Raw genomic sequence first — 26,899 nt, 5'->3', positions numbered from 1 at the left:
CCAGTTGTTCGCAATTCTGCCCCTAATTGCACATAAAGTCAGGGAGGGGCTGGGCTATATAAAGTGGGGAGGAGTAGGGCAGGGTTTCATTTGTGTGTCAACAGCCATGCGAGGTGCAGACCCTCCAGTGTGGGGGCTTTCGGGCTTTCACCCTTATCTCTGCAAGCAAGCCCAGTGGACTGACTCATTGGCTCTGTGAAGTGAGCTGTGGTGGAATCATACCTCGGTTTGTCTTAAAGACCTCTGGTCAGGGGATAGTTGTTTATTTTTTCTCCAAGGAATGAATTTTGGTGTCACCATTTCTTCTCATTTCACACTTAGCTTCTCATTTCTCTTAGGAAAACTTCCAACATCTTTACCACAACCACAGTCTACATGAATGTGTCAGGCCCAGTGTGCCCCACATAGCCTCCTTCTTTTGGAGCTCTGGGTCCCTAGCTTTCTTTTTCTGTCTGTCTGTCTGTCTGTCCCTCTCTTTATCTCTCTGTCTCTCTCTGTCCTGCCCCCCATCTCTCTCTCTCTCTGTCCTCCTCTGTCTCTCTTTCTCTGTGTTTCTTTTCTTTCTCACTAATGGTTCTTCTTAGCATCAAGCTTTCCCATCTGCCTCTCCCATGCCTTCTACTCTACGGTCCCTTTCTTAGAACAGAATGTTCTCCAGCCAAAAGACTCTCTGCCCTCTCTAGAAGACGTCACTCACTGGAAAAACCATTCGATAAATGTTTATGTGTTTTCAAGATCCTCAACCACAGGGAGCCAAGGTTACAAGTGTCTTGCTTCTAGTGGCCACCTTAGGAGCCATTCCCCTGGGGGAGGAGAGCCCAGTGAAAGGGGTGTATGAAGCAAGGGGAACCTCTGTCCCTCAGGAATGAGGGACATCAAAGAGGGAGCCTGGGGATACTGGAAAGAATGTAAAAGGGAGAGACTTGTCCTCCTCCCTCAAATTCAGAATGACTAGCTGGTCTCCCTGGTGGACAGACAGAAAGGCAGAATATAGTAGTACGATCTGGTTACATCTGCATCCACTCCCTGAAGAGGCTTTAACTGGAGTGCCTAGAGATCCCTTCTGGCACTATGGGAAATAGGGCTGTGCCCTAACCCCAAGGCTGTCAGGACACCAAAGCTGTACTCCGTCCCTTCAGGTCATGCCATGAACCAAACTGAGGACTTTGCATAGAGGCTTGGCATTTCGTTAGCCTGAGGTTGTTCAGGGCAATAAGTGAAGGCATTAGACCTGTGGTGATGACCCTTGGGCCAGTGAAGACTCAAGTAATTCTATTGCTCTTAAAGGCATTGAAAACTTAAAAGTTGTGTGCATGTGTGTGGGCATGTGTGTGCGCGTGGGTGCATTGCATGTGCGGGTGTGCAAGCATGTGCGCATGCACGCGCATGCGTGTTTTCCATGATGTGAACAATCATGGATTTACCCATGCTAGAGCATTGACATCAGAGCAAAGATATGATTCCTCTCAAATCTAGCGTATCGAGGCAATGGGTTTGCTGCTATCACAGGAACACAGGTGGCAAAAAGGGCAGGTGTTTCACCAAAGGCCCACCCCAGAGTGGGGGAAGGCTACAGATGTGACACACTGGCACCCTCTGATCAATTGGTAGGCATCTCCAGCGACGAGAATTTCCTCACACTAACGCTTGTTTCCCAGTTCTACAATGCTGGAGATGGATCGTATAAACCACGCAGCATTCTGAATACTCCGAATCTTGAGCTTCCTGTCTGCCTCCCGGAGTGAACATTTCAACTCATAGGAAATAGCTACGTGTATGTGCTTTGGGGATAAGGGCATGCAATTACTGCCAGGGGACTTGATGCTACCTACCTCTTTGAAGTTTTAGGACTTTTCTACATCCCTGCATTCAACTAACCTACGTTGCTCACTAGAGCCCAGAGTGTAGTGCGAGGGAAACCTCAGAGGTCAGAAAAGCTTAATCCTTAGAAAGGGCTCATTCTAAATAACCCATCCTGTAAAAGATGGAAAGGCATCCGAGGACTCCCTAATGAGCGACATGGTGTATGGGCGTTGGAGAAGGTAATGTGGGTGCCAGTTCCAGTCCTGTCGTACAAACGCTGGGTACCCTGGGACAGGGTGACTTTCCTACGCCTCCATTTCTTGTGTAAAATGGGGACAGTCGTACATAGCTCACAGGGCTGACGTGAGAGCAAACGGGTTAATATCTGCCAACTCCTTGGAAGTGTTACAAAAGTTCTCATTCCATTTCTCCTTATGTGGTGCTCCGTGTGTGTGTGTGTGTGTGTGTGTGTGTTTGGGGCACATATCATTGAGGAAGCAGGATTTTTAGCCCTGTTTGAATATAGACATATGCAGCCTCCACCTTGAGTGGCAGTTCACTACTGCAAACATGGCCATGCAATCGGAAATTGTGCAAAGCAATTTTGAAATTCTAAAGAATATTTATTTTCTACGACCTTAAAAACTTTCTGTCAAAACGTTACTCTTACCACAATTTATACTTCTATAGAGAACCAAATAATAAAGCAAATATTTTTGTATATAATAATTTAAAACAGTTTATATCTTAAAGTGATTTCTCTTGTGTTCTCTCTCTCTCTCTCTCTCTCTCTCTCTCTCTTTCTCTGTATCCCCAAGCTAGTTTTCTTTGTGTGTTTCTTCTTTTCTTTTTTTTTTTTTTCTTTCTTTTTTTTTTTTTTTTTTTTTGAGACAGGGTTTCTTTGTGTATCCCTCCTGTCCTAGAACTTGCTTTGTAGACCAGGTTTGCCTCGAACTCACAGAAATCTGCCTGCCTCTGCCTCCTGGGTGCTGGGATTAAAGTTGTGCACCACCATTGCCCGGCCCAAGCAAGGTTCTTAAAACAGGTGTAGTGCAAGTTTCAAGCCAGCCTGGATTACATAACATGAATCCTCCCCTCCCCCCTTTTCAAAAATAAAGTTATCAAAAGTATTTCAACATCTCTTCGTTTCTTCTCTCCCACTGTTTAATTTGGTGTGTGTGTGTGTGTGCACGCTTTCAAGGCGTCAGTGCCCTTGTGGAGGTCGGAGGAAAATGTAAGAGTTGGTTCTTGCCTTTCACCTTGTGAGTTCCAGGGCTCAAGTTCAGGCTGCAAGCACCTTTACCCCCTAAGCTATCTCGTTGGCCTGCTTCCTTTTTCTATTGAGCATCTTTTTCTGTGCAAGAGAAAAAAACCTCAACCCATCCAAAGTAATTACTCATTAACAAAGAGAGCAGCTACAAACAGCTGCAGACCCTTCACCCTCCACTTAGACCAATTAGAAACCTAACCATGAAGCTGCTTAGCACATGCACAACATGTCCCAGTCAATCATTACTGAAGTGGTAGAGTACTAACGAGTTAACTCATAGTGAACGAACTGAATGAATTCAATTGTGAAATTTCTGTGGTTGCATGGAGGTCAGGAGAGAAATGTTATTATTACACAGTGCCCTAGAGTCTGGTGAAAGTTATGGACTTTCTCCTCTCAAAACTGCACGTGAGGGCTGGAGAGACCCTACTCCATAGCTAAGAGTTCTGGCGGCTTACACAATGTGCACTTTCAACTCCCAGCCCCCATGGCAGGCGACTCACGAGTGTTGTGACTCTAGCTCCCTCTTCTGGCCTCCTCAAGCACCCGCATAAATATGTGCATACACACATGCAAACACACACTTAAACTATATTTTTAAAAAGCATATGTGAACACATACAAAAACTTCTGCAGCTTATCAGGATATCCACAGAGCTCCTGACAACCAATTTGAAATCACTTCTGTGGACATAGAGTTCCAGCCTGAGGTCAAACTCAGCCGATCTTGACAAGTCTCCTAAACTTTTGGCTCTGTCTACATAAGTGTGGAGTGTGTCATCTACCATCGGAAAATGATTTTGATAACGATGCCAGCGTCTTCAACTTGGTTTCTTTGAACTACTGCCATCCCTAAAACTCCTCCCTGAAGACACACAGCGACACGCTGTTGTTGAAACCAGCTGTTCAGCCTAAAAAAGGAATGACCTGCACAGGGCACAAGCCATCACTGGGTGACACCTGAGTCGCTGCTGGGTATGCTACTCTTCCTGTTCTCCTCTGTCCACTCTGTTGTTTTTCTCCCTTTTTGTTCGCCCTGTTCTGTACAGCACAGCCCCATCCCCACTGCCTCCCCTGCCGACCCCCATGAACACTGCTTACACAGCCTATGGTTCTAGTTCTAGATCCTCATTAAAGCCACCAGAGAAAGACTGGCATGTGTAACATGTCTTGAATTTCATAGACATCCTAATGAAGACTCCTCCTTCAACACTCTGATGGTGTCCAAGAAATGCATTCTTTCTGTAGAAGGGTACAGTCTGGGAAAGTAATTTTGGTCAAGGGTAGGAATTGGGACATTGTGTATGTTGATTTATTTTTATAGTTATATGTAAATATATATAATTATATATTTTGTGTGTGTGTGTGTGAGCATGTGTGTCCTAGGGGATGAACTCAGGTTACTAGACCTGGAGTAGGAGCCTTTACCTGCTCTTGATTTGTTAGTTGAGTTTGCTTTAAATAAAGGAGGATTGCCTCAGCAAATGCTGCTGATGAAATCACACGGAGATTGTTCCTCTGGAATGAACTTCAGAAAGTTGACTCTCAATTGAGTATGCACGTCACTCTACCCACTCAAGGGCAAGATGATAAGGTTCTATCAGACCAACCGCTGAACAGGACCTGAGTCTCCCAAGGTCATCCTTGTTTTGACTTGTAACCACAAATTTGTCTTGCCTTGTCACTATAAAACATCTCTCCATTCCAGCACCCTTACAAGTGACAGGAGCCACAGCCAAACTACTGCTTTGCGTGCTAACATCACTACTGCTTTCTTCCTATAGAACTTTACATTTTTCCTTCTGAGGCAAAATAGCACAAGATGTTTTTGGAAATGCTGAACCCCAGGCACTATAATGTCACCATCATGGTCCCGGAAACTGTGCCTGTCAGTGCCATGCCACTTCTGCTGATCATGGGCCTCCTCCTCCTGATTCGGAATTGTGAGAGCTCATCTTCCATACCAGGTAAGCTGCTGCTTTAAACCTACAGAAAGTGTTTCACGGGGCCCTTTGGTCCATGGCATGAATATGTATGTATGTATGTACGTATGTGTATGTATATGTATGTATATGTATGTACGTATGTGTATGTATATGTATGTATATGTATGTATGTATATCAAACCTGAGAACTGCAGCTGTGTTTGAAGCACAGCTCACAGCTGGATGCCTGAGGATTAGGAAATATTAAACTAATCACCTGCCCGTGACAGATGAACATATCACAAATGGGTGTTAGATACTCTCCAGAGTCTGTACAGTGCTTTGGGAGGTTTGAGATGGAGTGGGAAAGGTCAAATTCTAGAATTTTCGGTTAAGTTAAAACAAGCAGCACCAGATTCTGATTAATTCCAGCTCTGCTTTGCAGGCAAAGCGTCTCTGGACTGCCCTCCCTTTTCTGTCCTCACTGACACCTTCCCCTCCCTCCCTTGCATTTATTCTTTCTCTTAATCTTATTCTTCCTCTATCTTATTGGCAGCGTGGTGATGGTGCTGTTACCTAGGGGGTAGAATGGGCACTGGGGAGTCGGAGAAGAATAGGGACTAGACCCATTCTCTGGGAGCATCACAGTCTGACAGAACCATCCAAAGGTCTTTGTGTCAGTCAAAAGCAAAGACTAATAAAATTCTTCTGATACTCTCAGCGAACAATTCTGCCACCGGGGCTGAAATGATCAATTATCAAGTTAATTCAGAATAGACAGAAATTTCAGATAAGGTCTTTAAGTTCAGGCGTGAGCTCCTCACAGCTATCAATAGCTTCTAAGTCCGTGAAATATCCAACAAGTCCTGTTTTAATACCATAGTAACTACAGATTCACGAATGTGCCAAGACTCTGCACAGGGCAATGGAACGTGGCAGCCGTGCTGAGGTGCGTGGACAGAGCACTGTGCCTGGATTCCTTCTGAAGTGTTCCCGATAGTTGCCCATCTGTCTGATTCAGCCTGGCTCTTATAATCACTTTAACTTCTAATTTAGCAGAACACCGAGTTAGGGTGTTGATTTCTACCTGGTGATGTCACCTCCACAGGAGAAAGCCTCCAGTAATCGCGGTTTTGGCTTGAATGCTCCCTTCCACAGATTTCCTTTCCCATGGTGAGCCCCTTGGCCAGGGGAAAGTAGTAGTGAGGTAAAGGTAGGGTGGGGTGCAGTAGAACACTCTCTCCTCTATTTCCATATCACAGGCTCAGGTACTAAAGTCCAACCTGCCTGGATCGTAAGAGCATCTTGCAAACAGAAAAGAGGACAGCATTGGCTATCTATCAAGGAAGCCACCCGATTCTCAAATTTTAGTATAAGAACAACTTTGAAGGAGGGAGTTTGCTAGCTCTTCCCCAGAGCGTTTGAACTGCAACCTTCAACATTTTTGTTGTTGTTGTTGTTGTTGTTGTTGTTGTTTTGTTTTGTGTTTTGAGACAGTGTCTCATGATGCAGCCTTGGCTATTTGGCTGGCCTAGAACTCATTATTTAATGTAGACCAGGCTGGTGTTGAGCTCACAGAGATTTATCTGCCTCTCCCTCCTGAGTGCTGGGATTAAAATCACGCACCCCACACCTGGCTAAAGCATGTACTCTAAAAAGAGGTGCATCGAGTGACAGTGCTTGGCCGGGTCAGGAAGGGAGGTGGGACTTCCTGTGCTTACCACTTAGGGGATGTGGTACTGCTTGTCAATCACCTCCACAGTACACTGGTCCTGTTTGAGGTAGAGCCTTTGGGTGGATGCTGTAAAAACCCTTCCTTGGTGGTTTTTCATGAGCAGCCAAGTTCGAAAGCCACAGAGATAAGCCCAATTCCTCCTTCATGTGTTAGAAGGGGAAACCCTTATGATCTGTGTTGCCAAGTAACACAGTTTAATAAGTACAGGAAGCCACAAAGTCCAAACAAAATAAAGGGTTACATCCCGGAGGAGGGAAATTGCCTGCTGATGCCCAACTAGAAGAAAGACAGGAGCTGGAAAAGACCATAAGCCCCTAGGAGGAGGAGCTCATGCTGTGAGTTCCTACCTTACATTCATTCTGTGGAAATACAAGGTCTGGTCAGTTCTCTACAGGGGCATAGTCCCGGATTCTCCCGCTCCTGTCAGGCATAGGAAGTAAGAAAACTCTTCTGTCATTGCTCCCAAATAATGGCTCTCTGGGCTCTTGGATTCACACATTTGAGGGTATTCAGGGTGCTAAAAAGCCTAAGGGAATTTAAAGGCTGTAGTAACTAAATGCCCTTACCTTACCTAGTAAATTTCAGTTAGAGCAGCTTTCTGCTCACTTTGTCTGGTGATACTGGTGACAGTGCTTTTTTTTTTTTTTTCTTTTCTTTTTCTTTAGAAACTGGAGTCAAAGAGGAGAGGTTTTACCCCATGTGTTATGGCTCATAGATGGGTCTAAGCCTTGTCACTTATGCTTGCAGAGAAGTCCAGCTAGATCTGGTGCTTGGCAGCAAGGGGTGGGCAAGAAACAAAGGTGTGGGTTGTGATCTAGAAAGTAGCAAAGGGTTTGGGGATTTAGCTCAGTGGTAGAGCGCTTGCCTAGGAAGCGCAAGGCCCTGGGTTCGGTCCCCAGCTCCGGAAAAAAAAAAAAAAAAAAAAAAAAAAAAAAAAAAAAAAAAAAAAAGTAGCAAAGGCTGGCTGATACAGAGGGGGAGGGGAGGGGAGGGAGGCTGCAAAAGTCTGAGCAAAGACTGGTCCAGTGGGAGGTGGCGTCACTTCAATTCTGATCAATATTCCTGGTCCTCTAGTTCAGGATTCATTGCCTTCTCCCTTCCTCGAGAACACGTGGCTGCTCCAATCTTGACATTGGTTCTCTCCCAGAAGATAATATATTCTTCCCTGGGCATCACACATGGAGAGAGTGACACGAGGGAACAGACATGACAACAGGTCCCTTATTTTCCTCTTAAGAAGATATTTCACAGACAGCTGTACAAGGTGGAGGCAGACTTGCTCTCAGAGTCCTGCACAAGGAATAGGGTGCTAATGGTGTTCCAGATGCTTTTCATGCCGTCCTCTCTCCCCCTCCCCATCTCTCCCTCTCTCCTTCCTCCTTTTTTCCCTTCTCTTTCAGAGGTAAATGGTTTCCCTCAATTTTGTAACAGTTACTGCCTTGTTTTGTTACAGTTTGAGACCTAATTGAGACCCTCAGACAATATAGGTTTTGGGATTTTTTTTATCTTGTTTTAAATATTTTAGCAATACATTGTATACTATTTGTCTCCTTCACTCCCTTTGATCACCTGTAGGTCAGTAGGATCCATCCAGGTGGTGACAGCATTGTGCTTCCTTTCCACTGTTACATAGTCTTGAGCGGTTATGAAAATCTCACGGTTCATAGATAGACAATGTCTCCAGTTGGGGTCCTAAGGACAGTCTTGCTGTAAAAAGTATGAGCATGGGTCTCTGGAGGGCGTATCCATAGGTGTGAATGACAGTTTCCCACCTAGGAGAGCTGGTAAGTGTTGCTAGCTGTCAGCTTTAAGGAGGCTCTCTGGGGACATCAGTGGACAGTGAAGTATTTCCTGCTCCTGGGAGTGGGCTGAGGGACTCTCTCGAAGTCAGTCTATGCCTAGAGAAGCATTCCCAATCCGAGAAGCTGAGATCTGCCTAATGTGGAAGCAACTAGAATATTTGCCTCATATTTTACCCATCTGTGGTTCAAGATTTACATGTAAATGGAAGGAATATATGAACACATATATGTATAATATGTTATAATTATTTGCTTTTTATTTTTTTTACATCTTCTCCATAACTACTATTCTGCAAGAATATAGTTATTGTACTTTTCATGGTTATCTATAGACCCTGACTTGGAAAAAAATATCTAAATTAGGGTCTCAGGAGATGTTTATTGGATAAATTAAGGCGACATATAATTGGTCATTAAGTATCCCAAACTCTGCTTTTCTTCTTGGTAGAACATTCAAGCTCTCTCTCTCTCTCTCTCTCTCTCTCTCTCTCTCTCTCTCTCTCTCTCTCCTTCCTCTCCTCCCTCTCCTTCCCTCCCTCTCTCGTTCTCCTCCTCCCTCCCTCCCTCCCTCCCTCCCTCCCTTCCTTTTCTTTTTTTCTTTCTTTCTTCTAGACAAGGTTTCTCTATATAGTCCTGGTTGTTGTGGAATTCACTCTGTAGACCAGGCTCGAACTCAGAGATCCATCTGTGTCTGCCTCCTGAGTGCTGGGATTAAAGCCTTGTATGACCACTACCATCGTCTGGCTAAATACTCAGACTCTTAACCTACATACTGTCTAGCAAACTTCATTTTTCAGTATATACAAATCTTCATTGTCATATCTTTTGAAATAAATGTTTTCATTTTGGCCAGGTATGAGGTATGAGGCCTTTAATCTCGTCAGTTGGGAGGCAGAGGTAGGCAGATCTCTGTGAGTTCGAGGCCACCCTGGTCTACATAGCAAGTTCCAGGCCAACCAGGTGCTACATAGTAAGACTCATCTCAAAATGTTTTTATTTTGATAATTTGTTTTATGGTGGAGGAATACTATACTAGTAGGGGAATAGTTCCTCCCAAATATAAGCCATTTATAGTTCTCTCTTTGTGCTTCATGGAGCTTGACTATTAAGTAAATATTTGTAGACAAGTCTTTTCTTAGTCAATACTTAGCCTCATGTAGAATTAAATGTATCTTATGTAATATTCCTCCACTTTTTGTCTAAATGTAAAAACAGCCTAAAATACAACAATTGTTTTTTATTTCATTTAAAAATTTATTTGTGTGTGCATGCATACATGAGTGTATATGTGTTCTCTCCCCCCCTCTCTGTGTGTGTGTGTGTGTGTGTGTGTGTGTGTGTGTGTTTGTGAAGGACAACACTCAAAAATCAAAATCACTCTTTATATTAAATACCCCACACAGTTCATTTGAAAACACTTGTGGAACATCTGTGATGAATTGTTATAATATAACTGGTATTTTGTTTACAACACATTTTAAAGATTAAAAGTTGGTATATCTGATATTTTGGAGAAACATGCATTTGATCAAATCTGCTTCTTTAAATCTTTGAGCAAACATAAGGGAATCACTTTAATATAACTCCAGTCACCTATGATATAATGTGGTGCTACTAGAGTTAGAAGATTGAAAACCTTTGGCTACATTTTGATTCTATTGATCTTTTGACTCAAAGATCTTTTCTTCAAATAGGTGTTGGAGGAGGAGGAGAAGGAGGAGGAGGTCTGATAATCGTATTAGTAAGAACTCAGTTACTCCAAAGCGAATTGTTAAACAGTGTTTTCTAACTTGGGAGTGAACATCCAGGTCAGATGATTCAGCTTACACCCTCTAGATTATTACACAGACCTTGTAGTCTTCTACAACTAGACATATCTTGGCTTTATACCGATTTCACTGACTCTATGGAATTTTTAAAAAGATTAGAAAAAATTGTCCACGATAAATTTTAAAGTATCGAAGGTATTTTTATTTAATTTTTACCAACCACTTGTAAAATAAAGTCTACCAGGTTTGATTGGAATCCCAACACTTGGAAGTCTGAGACAGGAGTATCTTGGTGTTCAAGGAGAACCCGAGCTAAGCAGTTTAACCCTGTTTCAAACAAACAAACAAACAAACAAACAAACCCAAACATAAATCGTGATGACACATACGCGTGAAAGGGCTGTAATCAAACATGTTACTTTGGATGCTACAGAGTTAGCAGAACAAAATCGAGCTACATCTTTGTTTTGTGACATAAACCACATACAATTCCCTCCCTTTCCCCTGGGTTCTGGTTCTGCATAACCCTACATTGTCTATGTAAGCAAGGCTGTAAGCTAGACACTGCTCTCTGCTGAAACCAGACCCCGGTGCGTGAGCCCCAGCGTAGATTAATAATGAGTTCTCAGGTTTGTATTACTTCGTGAGGTTTTTGCTCAAGACTCCTCGTCACAAACGGAGCCATTTAAAAGCGGTGGATGTTTTGAGACCAGACGTTGTTATCCTGGCAGATCTCCCCTCAGAAGAAAGAACACCACGCTTGGTTCTAGCAGGCTCGTTCTGTCAGCTGGGCTGTTCACAACCAAGACCATCCAGATAAGAGCAGCGGGCAGCCGTACAGTTTCATCAGCTCGTCACCTGTCCCAGTTTCTATGCTTATGGCCAGACAGATAAACCGATTTTTATTCCAGACTGTTAGAAACGAGTGTATAGCCTCCCGTTTAGAGGAGTTGGGACGACAGATCAAGAGCAGCTACTGCGAAGCCACGTGCTTTTCATTCATTCAAGAGGCGGAGAGTCTCGTGTGATCTCTGCTTTTGTTTTAAATCACACCGAGTGACTCACATATAGACTCCAGAAGATATAAAAAAATGAATATGAAAGGACAATTTTTTTTTTTGCATTATTAAGAAGTTCACTGTGTTCTTACGATTTGTTGTAGGTCCTGGCTACTGTCTGGGAATTGGGCCTCTCATTTCCCATGGCAGATTCTTGTGGATGGGGATTGGAAGTGCCTGCAACTACTACAATAAGATGTATGGAGAGTTCATGAGAGTCTGGATCAGTGGAGAGGAGACACTCATCATCAGCAAGTGAGTCCCTGAATAAACAAGGCTGGAGTGGCTGAGGACATGACTCACTAAGAACTCACTTAGCTATCGTGCGCCAGGCCTGGGCTCCCTTCTCAGTTACCCGAACACCTCTTGTGCTCTGACTGCTTCTACTGCCGCCTTAAAACCTTCAGCCTTGACTAAGCTTTCCCTATTTAAAAAAAATGTTGAGTTTTCTTTATAAAAAGTCACTTCATTTTGATAGCTTGGTATTTGGTAAAGCGACATGAAATTGAAGGTGACAAATGGCCGTATAGCCCCACTGATACTGTGGACAAGAAAATAATTAAAATTTGCTTGAGTTGAAGCCAGAGACACGTAGATAAAGAACCATAGGAAGTTGGGAAGTCATTCAAAATTCCTCTGAGTCACAAATGTGGAAACTTAAGAGACCAGATGGCTTGGGTTTTGCCAAACATGCTTCAGGGAAGACAGACCATGTCTCCTGCGTCTCTGAGCTCATTTGGTGTTATTTCTACAAGTAAGCGAGTAAAAAACAAAAGCAAAAACAGTCCCCAAATCCTTAAACAACAAAGCGGAGGCTGGTTTGTGACCCATAGCTTTCAGTTCACCCTGCAGGCTACCACCTACAAGGTGCCAGACAGCAAAGGCAGAAGCCGTGAGCTGCTATCCTCTAATCAGTGGCTGTGAGCCAGTGTCTGGGCGGAGCCATCTGAAACCAACTGTCAATCAGTGGCTGTGAGCCAGTGTCTGGGCGGAGCCATCTGAAACCAACTGTCCAATCAGTGGCTGTGAGCCAGTGTCTGGCGGAGCCATCTGAAACCAACTAGGATCTGTAGTGCCCATTAAAAACTAAAGTTCTCCTTCCTGAGCTGTTATACTTTGCTGGATTACGTTCATCGTGGAGTTTACTAAGTTCTTGTTGTCCGTTGCACACTAATTTTCTTATCTATCAATCTGAGAAGATGGAGACATTTTAAAAGATTCCACTAGACTTCCAGCTATCTTGACTTTTAGCGAAGTTTTCTACAACCACTATATCATAAATGTTTTAATGTTTATGAGCCGATAGGGCTTTTCCTGTTAGCTAACACCTACCAGGGTGTTTTACTGATTTGTTTGATTATATATGTCCTTTTATCAAATATAATAGTTTTCTTGAAGACAAGTTCTATGAAGTAAATACTGACAGGCACGCAGGTGAAAAACATCCTAGAATTCCAAATATTTCAGACTACCCACTCATGTTGTTCTGGATCTGTTCCCTAGTTCTTGCCTGAGGTGTCCTTCTGATGTTGTAGTGCTCTAAAGAATGGCTGAGGCAGACTACATCTATGGAGCCCTAAACCACTGTGGTGGGGGATGGACATGGGGCGTGTCATGCTCCTCCTGGAGCAGCGAAGAGGTTTTTCTCACTAACAACAGCTGCACAGCTCAGAACTTGTCAGAAATGCGTGCTTGTACCCACCAAGACCTACTAAACAAGCATCTAGACTTGAGCCCTCATGGTCTGCTTTCAACAAGCTTTCAGATGGTTCAAATGCATTGTGACTAGACCACAATTATGCTTTGGTTTGAGATGTTAAGATCTACTGAAGTCTGGTCATTCTGATTCAAGCAAATCTGAGATGTTTTCTCTACCTTTTTTAGTGTTTTAGTCACCTTTCAGTTGGCTATTGTCTTAAAAAGTGTTTTGTAATTTGTAACCCCCAATGCCATTTAGGGTTGTCTAAGACAGTCCCTCCTACATCTTCCTCTCAGCACAGAGAACAGACTTCTCGCCCTACTCTATTGGCATGGCTTCTTTTCCTTGGTTTCCCTTGGCAAACAGGCTTATACTTACTCAAGCGAAGATCTGCCCGAGCAGTTCTCTCTTTCCGATGCTTTAAGGTAGGTAGGGGCGTATAGGAATTCCTGGGCATGGGCTCTGAGACCTTGCCTGGCTGTAGACAGATACCAGTACTGCTTAAGCTCTCCAGGTGATTCCAGAGCTGTGGAGCTTGGCAAACTCCTACCTGGAAAGAAGGGAAGTTGTTTCTGGGGTAAGGGTGCCTTTCTCCGTCTGGGACAAGCACAAAGAACTAAAGCAGCACTGGGTGGTTTTTCTCTTACTGCGTTATGCTTGAGTCTAGCCAAGGAGAGGATGGTAGAAGACTAGATTTGAAATGAAGAACAATGGGTCTGAGAACACAGTAGTAGGTAAGGTTCGTCCCAGAGAGTGGACGTTTAGAAACTTAGGTCACCAGACAGATCCATAGGTGCCCTACACACCCCTTCTTCACTAGGAAAGCAGCCCTCAGTGACTCTGACCAGCACAGCACTGACTCACAGAGAGGCTCAGACTCCTGCCTACCCTTCCCCCAGCTCGCTAAGCTCCCTTCTTGTTATGTTCCCTCAGGCCTTTCACTTGTTGGAGTCTTTGTGTTCTCCTTAATTGCCTCAAGCCCTCCATTTTGTTGTTAAAGGCTGAGCTCCCCTCTGGAATAGGACTTGTTTGTCCCTATCTCCCTCCCTTGCCTGCTCTTCAAGTTCTTTCCAGAACTACCTGTGCCTCTTGAAACAACCCCATTGGACCTCAGAAAGATTGTTATTTCGCCCGAGTTCTTTTCCATTTGAAAACTTTGAGATTTAGAGTCATTACAACTATGCAGTGACCGCAGTCCAGCTTTTCCAACTAGCCCTGTCCTGAAGGAGCAGAGTTTCAGGTTAGGCAGTCAGGAGGCTGCTTGCATGCTGCCTGGACATCTTGGAACTATGAGGTAAAGCCCTGAGATGTGGATGCCCATGGAATCTGCACTAAAGCATACATAGTGCTCCTGGGCAGTTAATGTTCCACACCAGGGGCTATGGATGGATGCTATGTTATATACCCGTGTAAGTGTGTGTACATTTATTTTTGTCACAAATACAAAAATAAAAATAATTTGAGCATCATTCATAAAGGATAATTAACAATTAACGTGCTAATGAAAGTTTTATTTGCATACCTATCTTAATTATGTGTGGATTTACAAAGAATTTGTTCAACTTATATTAAGAGCTTATGTACTAACAGTAATAATTGACTTTATATTCCCTTGATGAATGAGAAGGCATTGAAGGCATAGCAGACCAGGCTCTACTCCAGGAACACAGCAGTACTACTACACTGGAGAATAAGAGCAGTTCAAAGTCCCCACTCTCACGGGAGAGCATACTGTTGGTATACCGTGAATAAAGAGGTGAAATGTACAGTCTAGCCATAAACTCCTTAATGTGGGTGCATCCGAGGTCACGTTGACACCGTAGACTATATGAAATGACCATGATGGCTGTCAGGTGGTATAATCTCCTGGGGTCACACTGCTAACTGTGCAGCCCTGTGATGGAAGTGTCATTTTGGAGTGTATACATGATGACCACTGTTCAGTTTGCCTGAGATTAGGAGTTTTTCTAAGCTAGGGGATTTTCAGTGATAAGTCAGAGACAACCCTGAGGAAACCAAGTACTATGTACTCTCTAGGGGGAGAAATTGGAAAAAAAGGTCGGGATGGGGGTGAGTTGTAGGGCTGTGGTATAATTGTGCGTAGGTGGGGGCAGGCCTCACTGAGGACGGACTTAGGAGAAGGCTGGGGAGGTAATTCAATGGATACAGTTGGAGAGTAGTCAACGATGAGTCCCAACATCAACCAAAGGCTTCCATGCATACACCAACACATGTATGCCTATATAGATGAAGGCTTGGGTACACTCACACACACACACACACACACACACACACACACACACACAAATAGAAAAATAAAATAAATACATTTTTCAAAAGACTCAAAGTGGGAGGCAGAAATCTGGAGAAAATGTACATCATACAGAAGGCAGAAGCCCCAAGGCAGAGCCTGTCTAACCTGTTCAAAAAACGACGAAGATGGCAGAGGGACTGAAAGGAAATACAGTAACAGCTTGCATAAAGCACCTGGTCATGTGACTCCTGTAAGCTGTGGCAAGGATGGAGAGCTACAGAGAAAATTGCTAATGAAGAAGAAAAGGTGTGTATACTGTGTGTGTGTGTGTGTGTGTGTGTCCGCACTGCATGAAATGAGGTGATGTCCCAGGGACATGAGAAGGGACTGGCTTTGGATAAGGGCAGGTCGTTTCACTCAGCAAGTGAAGGAAGGCTTCAGAAGAAAGGCTGAATGGATAGCTTAGGTCCCAGGGAGCAACTTCTAATTTCCACTCTTTCCTCAGAGAAATTTCTAGTCTTAGTTTGGAGGAGGGACTGACACAGAGATTGAGAGAAAGAGAATGGATGGGGAGATTGAGTAGAAATGCTGAACTGTATGGAGGACCCACCTGAATTTAATTATCTGTCTATCTGCCTGCCCATCTGCCTGTCAGTCTGTCTGTCTCCCTCTCCCTCCTCCCTCCCCCACTCTCCCTCTCTCTGTCAGAAGTGGGAGGGTTTGCCCATTTTGGTGATCTCTTAATTTCAATCATATTTAAAAGTCTGGTCTCTGACCTCAGCAGTATTACACCGTCCACTGTCCACTGTCTCTTCTGAACTTGGGCACCCTGCTGGGAGGTCCTCACTTTCTCAAACAGGACATTTCCCTCACTTAGGATTGCCGGTAGGGCTCACCTCAGGGTCAGGTCTTGGCCAGGAGTGTGGGCTTGTCCTTCAAGAGTCCCTTCTCCTTTACTGTCTAATTACTCTGTTTGGATAAACTCTGCCTCGCCGCCTCACCTTGAGAAAAGACTTTGGTTTAAACTGCCTTTTTTTTTTTTTTTTTTTTTTTTTGGTGGCCGTTTTTTCCTTGTTTGTTTTTTTGTTGGCTAAATTTTCAGGCTGCCAGGATCACCAGGGTGATAGCGCCCTCTAATGGACACGTGGATTAACTATTGCAACTAAGCTAAGGTTCAGTTGGGCTCACCAGACAAATGTAATGTACAGAATCCCTGAGAACCAGAGCAGAAGAAAACGAAAACCAAACCAAAACAATGCTCTGTTCATCGTGACCAAAGAACATAAAAACATACTTTCTGCTTTAATTGTAGAGTAAGTTAGGAAAGAAAGGCCGTGAATCTTATTTTAATTATCAGTAATTTCAGTTTGTTTTATAGAGTGATAATTCTACCTAAGTTTGGAGTATCAGATTGATTTGTTGGAATTCGATTTGAAACATCTGATTTTATGTTTTCGTTTATAGAAAGAAATTATAAATTAAATTATAAATTAAAATATTAATTAAAAATTTAAAAATTTATCAATATTATTAGGAGTTAAATTGTGAGACAATTTGATTTGACGGTTTTTATTTTTAATTTTTTTTCTGAGATCAGTGCCAACTAAATGAGATATTTGTAGCATTATTTTGGAGTTTTACCTCATTTTCACAATTAATTCTAGTGGAATAAACCTCTGGCAACTCCTCATCCATCCCAAGCTCAGCGTGTTTATTACACGGAGTTGAGTGGGGAGGCAGGGTCATCTTCATCGAATACAGCTGAGCAAGGAAGAAGGGTCGCTACAGAGGGATAAACAAGGAGGCAGTGTTTATGATATACAGTTGGGTCAAGGAGACAGCTTTAGCTAGCCTCCATAGGAGCAGTCTCTGTAGGGGAGCAGTCTCTGTAGGGGAGCAGTCTCTACAGGGAGCAGTCTCTGTAGGGGGGCAGTCTCTGTAGGGAGGCAGTCTCTGTGGGAGCAGTCTCTATGGGGGGAGCAGTCTCTGTGGGGCGCAATCTTTGGGGAGCAGTCTATAGGGGCAGTCTCTACAGGGGGGCAGTCTCTGTAGGGGGGGCAGTCTCTATAGGGGAGCAGTCTTCAGTCCCTAAGTATCCAGGGAAGAGAGTGATGGCGGATGTCTTCTGAATGCACTTTCAGTAGCCACACTTGGACTAGAGGGAATATTCTACCGCCCCCTACTGATCACTGGAATGGCCTTATCAGCAGCACATCCACCTGGAGCTACTTCACTCGCTCATCGCGAGGAGTCAGAAAGTAGAAATGGTTTACTCAAGCGGGGAGATCTCGGGCTACCTGGCATACTTATTTAACCTGAACACTGGAATCATACTTTTCCATTTGGATCAACACGCCTCTGTCAAGACAGACACCGCACAGTCAGGTGGGCTGCCATAAAGCCCCTCCCTCCCCTCTCTCAGATTGACAGCTGGCTTGCTTGCCTTCCAGGTCCTCGAGCATGTTCCATGTGATGAAGCACAGCAACTACATCTCCAGATTCGGCAGCAAGCGTGGGCTGCAGTGCATTGGCATGCACGAGAATGGCATCATATTTAACAACAACCCCAGCCTGTGGAGAACGGTCCGCCCTTTCTTCATGAAAGGTAAGTGGGAATCCTGCATTATTTTCCTAGGTCTGCAATGGTGCTTCTGTTAAAAAGACTATGCTCTAAATTTTACTGCCACATAATTTTGAAATAATACAGATAAACTTTCTAAACGCTTGACATTTTCATCCCACAGCAACCTCACAAAATGAATGAAAACTAAGACTCGAATAGGTTAAATGATTTGCCTAAGATTCCAACATTAGTAAACCTAACGCCTTCCGTCCCCCAGTGCAAACACAGTGTCTGTAATCATAGCCACAACAAACTCTGAAGAGATGGACCTGTGTGCTTAGGGTCATTTCAACCAAGAATTTAGTGTTTCAGCTTAATGTTTGCTGTAAGCACGACTGAAAAATACATTGGCAGATCCACTGTCTGACAGGCCAGATGTTGTGGGAGAAAACAGTCAGCAAATGAAACCAGAGAATCTTAGCATGGGGGGAGGGGTCTGTATATTGCCTCATCCAGCCTCTGAGCTTTATGCAACCATAAATGAAGAAATGAAGTCCTAGAGAGGTTGAGATTCACACCGGCAAAGTGAGTCAGAGGTGAGCAGAGGCTGGCCCTTGGCCCTTACCGTGTCATTCTGAACATGAAGATGTTGAGAAGTACACAGGGCCAATTTTTGACACTAACATCAAGCATTAGGAGACACTGTCATGCCCTGGCAATCGCACTGGAGACGGCATCAGGAGGGAACAATTTTAGGTCTGACCATGCACTGTCAAAACTCTTTCTTCCATTCAGACTTTGTGGGTCTGTAAGACTTAGCCCCATTGCCTTAGACAAGTGCTTGGTTCCTCTGGCTGCCATAACACACTAGACAGTTCGGGATACAAGTCATGCTCTTTGTTGTAAAATTCTGCAGATCACAAGTCGGTCATGGGTCCCAGCAGGTGACGGCAAGCCTGTGGAGGTTCCGGATAGGAGGCATCTTTGATCTTACCTCTTCCGGCTTGTAGAGCCCATCATCCCTTGTCTGATGGCACAGGCCCAGTCTTCCTTTGCCTGCCTCTCTTTGTCGTGCCTTCTGTTGTAGCCTCAGCTGGGAAAGTTTCCTCGCTAAGGACTCCTGGGATTTGCTTGGACTTACCGTAGTGACATATCATCATCTCATCCTCTTGAGGACCCACTCTTGAGTCACTTTGTGATTGGGACCCCAGGAAACTTTGGGTAGCTTTTTTGTGTGTGTGCCACTATTTGTGTTGCAGCCGATCTATCTCCTTATGTCTTATAAGACTGACACTGGATTAATGGAAAAGTATAGGTCTCAGGATTATAGTGGGCCCATGTCCATAGGAGGACTTCAGTGACGTCCATTAGTATGTTGTGCTTTATTTCCTTATCCACGGAAACTGATGAGTATTATAGAACATGGACTTGAGATGTTGTAATGAATACATTATATGAATATGAAAATACATAATATATAATTCATATATATACACACCCAAAACAATATATTATATGAATATATTATATAACATATGATGTCTGTCTCCACAGCATTGAAAATTGTATTTTACTTCTTCATCTGGCCCAGGTTTACTAGGAATATGTCAGCTAATATTTGGGATACCCTATTCCCTTGACATTCAAGACTTAACAGAATCTCTAAATTTATCTGTTCATTTAACACGCCAGTGTAATCATCATTGTATTAGGTACCGAGATTACAACAACAAGAAAGATTTGCTCCTGCCATTGAGGACCAGGTAATAGGAAGGCTGGGTAAGGACGACCTACACATTACCAAATACTGTTTAGGTAAGGTTGTACGAGGCTGGAGAGAACAGACACGTGGGCCACCTAAAGCCACCAAGGGGCCAGGGACGACAGCTCAGAGCAGTGGTACTTACGATGAATTTGGGATGAAGTAGAATTAACTAAGAAAGTGTAACACAGACAGACATCATAAGAGCAATGACCAGGACATTTGACAGCAGAGAAAGATAGATCATCGTGACACACCTAGGGACCCCCCAAGGACAAACCTAAGGCCAAGGGAAAGGCAGGATCAAATCACTCAAGACATTTCTCATTAAGTCAAGGACTTGAGTATATCCCAAGAGTTACAAGGGTTCACTAATTATTTTAAGGAAATGGATGTGAACACTTGGGCGTGGTTTTAGGAAAGTCCCCCCCCCACCGTAGTAGACAAAAGTTCAAGGAGAACAAAACACAACCATGAACCATGAAGACAAGTGGGGCTGCTACAGTGGCAAGGGGTGGATGAGGAAAGGTCATGTAACTTCTCCAAACGGTAAGTTAATTACTTACTAAACAGCATCATGATTACTGAGACAGCCATGAATAGCGAGAGTCCTAAGCAGTTTAATAACCCTCCTTTGGGAATTAGATTCCTTTGGTTTCCCTGAGAAAGTAGAAAAAAAAATGGGACACATTTTGGAATCTAAGTCACGCTCAGTAGTGCTATGAAATCATTAACCTACTGGCTGTGTTAGGTTGTGGGTAAATACAGTGGTGGCGGAAATGGTTCATCCTGCGAGATGGGTGAAAGGTAGGTCGGAGTGCAGAGAAGTCGTTTACTGAAACTGTCAAAGGAGCTATTTATTGATGAAATTTAAGGATTTGCTGAATTTTCTTTGGAGCAAGATAAGAGTATTTTAAGCACATTGAAACACGTATCTACATACACCAGTGACCATAAGCAGTCATATTGCCTTCTGATCACCTGTGAGGTATGGCTTCAGGTTCCTGTCACAGAGACAAGACCTGCATTCACTCGGACAAAGACCATGAATGACATATGGTGCCACCCCTTCCCTCAAAGGGCTGAGGTGTTTAGGGATGATATGCCCCTCTCTTGAATGTGATCACTATCAGAGAACAGAGAAAGCTCAGGTAGTCCCTTCCCATCACTCCGAGGGAAGCCTCCTACTTCAGCCTCCTTTAACACATTTGGGATTCTTCAGAGTATCCTTAGGCTGGTCTCCCCAGCTCTCTCCTATCACCTTCCCCCAACTCTGCCCCCAACACACACCCTCTACCACATTCTTGACAAGGTCTCACTCTGTAGACTGTTCTGGCCTGAACTCATGAGCCCGGAAGTGGTTTCTAACGATCCCTCTGCTGCAGGAGTGCTGGGATTAGTGCGAGCCACCAGGCTGTCAAGCTTCCGTTCTTATTTGCAAAGTCTGTCTTCTGAAATACGTTTCTTTACTTTTTTTGTTGTTTCCCCACCCTCTTTTGAGAGGATGATCTCCTGGCATTCTGCCTTTAAGGTACCCCCAAAATTTCCATGCCATGTAAAGAATTTTGATAGCAAATCTGAATAAAAGACATAAAAATAGAGACTAGTCCTGAAAGAACCTTAAAGAAACTCTACTACAATGGACCACTAGGGAAAATGCTAGATCAGGAGCAGAGCAAGAGGAGGGCGGAACCAATCCATTCTACGTGTTTTCATTCATTGATTCATTCATTCATCCACCCATCCATTTGTTTGTCCAATCCATTTGTTTGACAAATATGTGCCCAGGCACCTCATGCAGGATTGGTTGAAGCATAAAGCTATTAAATAGTTGTCACCCTCTTGTAGGAGTTCCCCAGTCACTGACACCTGCATAGCACGTGAGGACTGGCTCTGCCTGCTACTGCTCTATCAAATGAGTCTGAAGAGAGGCTAAGCATAGGAGGAAAGGGCACACACCTCAGTATTTCTAAGACTGGTGTTGTACGTCTCTGCTTCTAGGAACCTTAGGTGGAAATAGTTAAGGACCAGTCACTGGCTCTGTGTTAATATCCATCTACATGCTAAAATGCCAAATAAATGTGACCTCAATAAAATCCAAGCCATCACCTCAAGGGAACCATGTACAGTAAATGTAAAAAGCACTGGTTGGTGTTATCCCAGAAGTATTAATGTTTCATCTGCAGTCTCAGAAATGATTAGTACTGGGGTTGGGGATTTAGCTCAGTGGTAGAGCGCTCACCTAGCAAGCGCGAGGCCCTGGGTTCGGTCCCCAGCTCTGAAAAAAAAAAAAGAAAAAAAAAAGAAATGATTAGTACTTAAAGAAAGGCTTTAACCTGAACCATCTTTTTAAAGTAATATCCATTTGCTCAATTTTAGTTAAAAAGGTAAGTACTTCTTGCAGAAAACCCGGATAACACAAGAAAGTATGTGAGATTATTGTAACATTTCCCACCCTATTATTTAATGTAAAGTTGGGGACAATTGTTCCTGACATATAAAGCTGAAGTAACCTGCTGTGTTATGTGCCCCGGTGCTTATGATGGCCGAATTTCTGTTCTTCAGCTCTGACAGGCCCTGGTCTTGTTCGAATGGTAGAAGTCTGTGTGGAATCCATCAAGCAGCATTTGGACAGGCTGGGTGACGTCACTGACAACTCGGGCTACGTGGACGTGGTGACCCTCATGAGACACATCATGCTGGACACTTCTAACATGCTCTTCCTGGGGATCCCCCTGGACGGTACTGGGACTTGAGTTCTCATGCATTCTGTTCTCTTTCAAACGGGCCTGTGGGGGCAGTAGTGAGAAGCAAAGTGCCACTTCACTGTGCTTGGCTCCAGCATTTCTAAATATTCCCTAAGGATATCCCCACCACCCCCAGCATTTCTGCCTTATAGTAGAGGTCAACCCCCATCATCTTCTGTATCTCCTGTGTTGCTCTAAGGCATAGCATCCTACAATGGGCAAACGTTGTCTGTTAATGTGGTCATTGACATAGCACTGGTAATCGGATATATTTAACCATTTCTGACCATTCTTTGGGACACACACACACACACACACACACACACACACACACACACATATTTATATACACATGTATGTTCTTATCAAAGTCACTCTAAGAGAACTTGCTGGTCTCTAACGATAAAGTGACAGTGCTGATGCTGTTGATGCTGACAAGATGTGTGATGACAGCTGCTCAGGTTTTGCATGTACTAAACATGCTGGTTTTGTACCAAACAATCTGAAAGATACTTTATGTGCATGCCTACCATTTAGTATTTATAACAACCCCACAAGGCATCCTACCTTCTCTGCTAAGTGAGAAAAGGCAAACATTTAAAAACGTGCCCATAACTACCACCACCCAAAAGCTGTTGACATTAGTATGTGATTTCCCTAAATTAATTTTTAACCACGTTCCTTGATTCAGCTGTTCACTCAACCAATATGTATTGGCTGCCTACTTTATGTTCCAGGTTCTGGGGAGAGAATCGGGAAGATGGGTAAAGTTTTCAGCTTTGAGAAGCTTATATTGCAGTGGGGGTACATGAGCAGTAAAGCTAGTAAATCCCAGGTTACATGGAAGCGATAGCGAGTGCCTCAAGGCAAGAACGGATCAGGGTAAAGAACAGGGTTTGAGGTGGGGTAGCAATGCGGCCATGCCCATCATGGAGCCAAGTGGTCGTGGAAGTATCTCTTCAGAGGACATTTAAACATGTTCTGAACGGCGAAGTCACAGCCATGGGCAGATCTGAAAGAAAAGGTCTAGGCAGGAAAGAAACACGCACTCTAGCACTTGTGGAAACCATCGGAGCCATAACGATCATCTCTAAGCCCTTCCTTCCTCCTCCCAGCCCATGGTTTTGATCTCCAGTCTCCTGCACTTCCTAGGGGCTGAAACTGAATCTGATCATGCAAGGTTCCTCTGGGAAGTTCTCGTCACCTTTCCCCTGGCGGGCTTTCTGCATATGTCTTTGCTGAAGTTAGGCAGACGGTATGCTGACCCAGCCTTGCTTGCTCCTTGGTCCTCAGCCCTAGGCTGTTAGGGAAGGGTTGTGGGGAGCTGTGAATCCCTCGTCGCCAGTGGCTGGAACAGACCGAGATGCCACAGCACCTGTATAAACCCACGTGGGTTATGTTGGTTCCCTGTATGCTGTATACTTGTTAAACTTCGGGCTGACCTGCATGCCATACTGTTCTGCATCCTTAATTTCTATCAACTGTAGGTTTCTTTAATTTGCAAAACAAAGATGTTATCGCATATGGCAAGACTGTAAGGATTAAACTCCAAAAAGCTCTGTAAAGCAACCAAGTGATTGCATTTTAACAAAAAAAAGATTCCTTTCCATTTGTGTGTGTGTGTGTGTGTGTGTGTGTGTGTGTGTGTGTGTGTGTGTGTGTGTAAATGAAAAAAAAATAGGCAAGGACTTTTTCTTATTTTAAATTAATTTAGCTTATTATCCTTTCATATCATTAACAATGTATGAGGCTCAAAACAGTGCATTGAAGAAGCTCAGATTATTGCAATGAAAATATAGATAAGTATGAAGGCCATGTGAAGAATGCTATAAAATGGACCTAGCACTGGAAAGTGAGTCGTTGAGGAGCCTGTTAATTGGGTTTGAGAATTCAGTATATAATATCTCACCCAACTCCAGAATCAACTAATTGTGCATGTTAGCAGCATAACAGGTTCGGTGTTTTCAAATTAAAACATGCCATTGTCATTAAATGTAAATGCGTCATCAATGTCATCATCATCATCATCATCGTTAGTAAGAAAGAAACATAGTGCTGCAACCCACAGAGCTCAGACAACTTCAAGGAGCTGTTTTTTCCTCCTTCTTTATGTGGTTGGGGAATTGAACTCAAATCCATTGTTAAGAGGCAAGGACCTTTTACCCACTATGTCATCTCACTTGGCGAACAACCCCTTCCAGGTGCCAGGACCAAGGACACGGCAACTGTAATTACTCCCTCAGTCCAGAAAAGCCAGAGGGAGGTGAGAAGCCCAAACGGACTGAGATCATGAGAGAGTCCAGGTTGTGGTCTCGAAAAGACACGGGACTTGAAAACTGTGAATTCCAGCCAACTCAGCCAATTTAGATGCCAAACAGATAAGTTAACGAATTTGCTGTGTAATCTATGCATTCAAACCCAAGACCGCCAAAGAGTTCTGTCTGGAGTTCTGCTTTTAGGTTCACATTTTTTTTTTTCCCACTGAATTTGTTCTGATTTTGTTCAAGAGAAAGTTCTATTGTGAAGAAAATCAGGTTATTTTAATGCCTGGCAAGCACTCCTCATCAAACCAAACATCTTCTTTAGATTTCTTGGCTCTACAGAAAGTATGAGAGATCCGTGGCAACCCAAGTTTTAGATGGGCACAGCGCTGCCCATTTGTCTTTGGGGCTGTTGACCCTTTGATAAGTTTTATGCTCCCCCAGAGTGCAGAGGGCCATGCTGACAAAGTTACTTGTGAAATACTCCATAGCATTTGGCTGCACTGGGACAGACCAAAAACAAAGGAAGCCTCTGGCCAAGAACCTGCCTTAGCAGTGGCCAAATAAGTGGCCTGAGGGCTCTCTGGAACGAAGACACTGTGTTGTTTTTGAGTTGACGGAACTTGCATAATCTAACACTGACACCTATCAGAGCTTGCATATCATCAAAAAATGGAACATAGAATTAAAATTTAGCCTTGGGATTTTAGCAGTGTTAGAAGTCTCAGTTAACCTGGTACTATAAGACAAAAGACTTCATGCAATTCGTTTGTGAAGAACAAAGTCACAAACTCATTTACTCACGAGCACTAATGCCTTTAAAACAGCAGGATCTGTTTTGCTGGGAGTCTAAATTGAGAAAATTTTACTTCTTCTTTTCCTTCAGCAAGGACTTGAAAGACGAGATCAAAATTTGGTGGAAAAGAAAAGGAAAGTTTCAGCAGAGAAAACTGGAAGACTGTATGGATTTGGTAAACTGATTGATTTTTGAGTATTGGGCCTGATTGAACTACAGTTCCCCACCGCGTATATATTATGACTATGTACCATTGCTTAGAAAATCCTTTTAGAACTGTGACGTGGTTTTTCTTAAAGAGTTCCCCATGTTCTATGACAGCCCATCAAAACAGCCCGATCAGCTGTTTATTGACACGGTTCTCACCTCTACATTATAATTCATGAAATCAGAAAGAGAAGAGACCTGTGACGCCGAAAGTAAAAAATATCCCTCAATATCTGGGAGTGACGGAAACTCCCCTGAAGCTACCAAAATACAAGAATACCCACCTTGTTCTAGAATGCTAGACTTGTATCACCCCATAGGGTTAATAATATCTGAAGGCTACCGTTATGCAAATAGTTATACATTGCATTGTTTAGAGAATAATCCCAAAAGTTCAAAGCTCAATAAAAATACAACAAAATACACTGAGATGCCCAGGTTAGTTGAATCCACTGGATGGGAACCTGCGTGTGGAGGTCAGTGGTGCATAAGTAATCAGCTGTCTGTTTATCTGTATGTAGAATATTAATATGCACACTCTTGGTACTGATCACAGGAGCCTCTCATTTCATTTTGTTGAGGTGCTTGAGTGGCACCTCCCATAATTTTATGAAAATTCGATTCCCTTTCCCCACATCTTCTCCTCTTTCGATTCCTCAGAGACGCGGAGACCTGACAAAGGAGAACGTGAATCAGTGTATATTGGAAATGCTGATTGCGGCCCCTGACACCATGTCCGTCACTCTGTACGTCATGTTGCTTCTCATCGCAGAGTATCCGGAGGTGGAAACAGCTATACTGAAGGAAATCCACACTGTTGTCGGTAAGCAGTTGTCAGATAAACAGCATTACCGATGGAGGTCCACGCTGCTGTCGGTAGGCGGCTATTAGACAAACAGCAGTGCTTCAGGAGCTCCCTTCTGAACGGGAGTGTCGGCTGCTCCATGTATCTTAAGAATCTGGTAAAACCTTAAGGAAAGATAGAGTAATTCTGTCACACCTTAGCTGTACTGAGTAGGTTAAAATGGCAGTCCCTCCTATTTATGTCGTATAAATCATAAAAATAATGTGTGTTTATTGAAGAATCCAAACACCAGAGCAATGCGTAAGGCAGAAAGTGGGCGTCCTAATTCTCTTCACTGTCTCTGAGCCCTGTTCCCATCCCCCAAACTAGTGTGTGTGTGTGTGTGTGTGTGTGTTGTGTGTGTGTGTGTGTGTGTGTATATGTGTGGTGTGTGTGTGTGTGTG

At 43.6% G+C, this 26,899-nt stretch overlaps 1 protein-coding gene across 1 annotated transcript in view; it reads left to right on the top strand.

The window, feature by feature from the left end:
• The first annotated feature begins 4,895 nt into the window (after nucleotides 1-4,895).
• Nucleotides 4,896-26,899, top strand: part of LOC116906994 (aromatase) — a 126,495-nt gene continuing 104,491 nt past the window's right edge. The window contains exons 1-4 of the mRNA XM_032909921.1: nucleotides 4,896-5,040; nucleotides 11,467-11,617; nucleotides 17,766-17,920; nucleotides 22,206-22,382. Coding sequence (XP_032765812.1) covers nucleotides 4,896-5,040; nucleotides 11,467-11,617; nucleotides 17,766-17,920; nucleotides 22,206-22,382 — 628 coding nt within the window. The remainder of the gene's footprint in view (nucleotides 5,041-11,466; nucleotides 11,618-17,765; nucleotides 17,921-22,205; nucleotides 22,383-26,899) is intronic.

Source organism: Rattus rattus, chromosome 8 (genome assembly GCF_011064425.1).
Source record: "Rattus rattus isolate New Zealand chromosome 8, Rrattus_CSIRO_v1, whole genome shotgun sequence".
In the NCBI taxonomy this organism is placed as follows: domain Eukaryota; kingdom Metazoa; phylum Chordata; class Mammalia; order Rodentia; family Muridae; genus Rattus; species Rattus rattus.
Note: the sequence above shows the minus strand (reverse complement) of the source record. Positions and strands in the feature narration are given on the sequence as shown.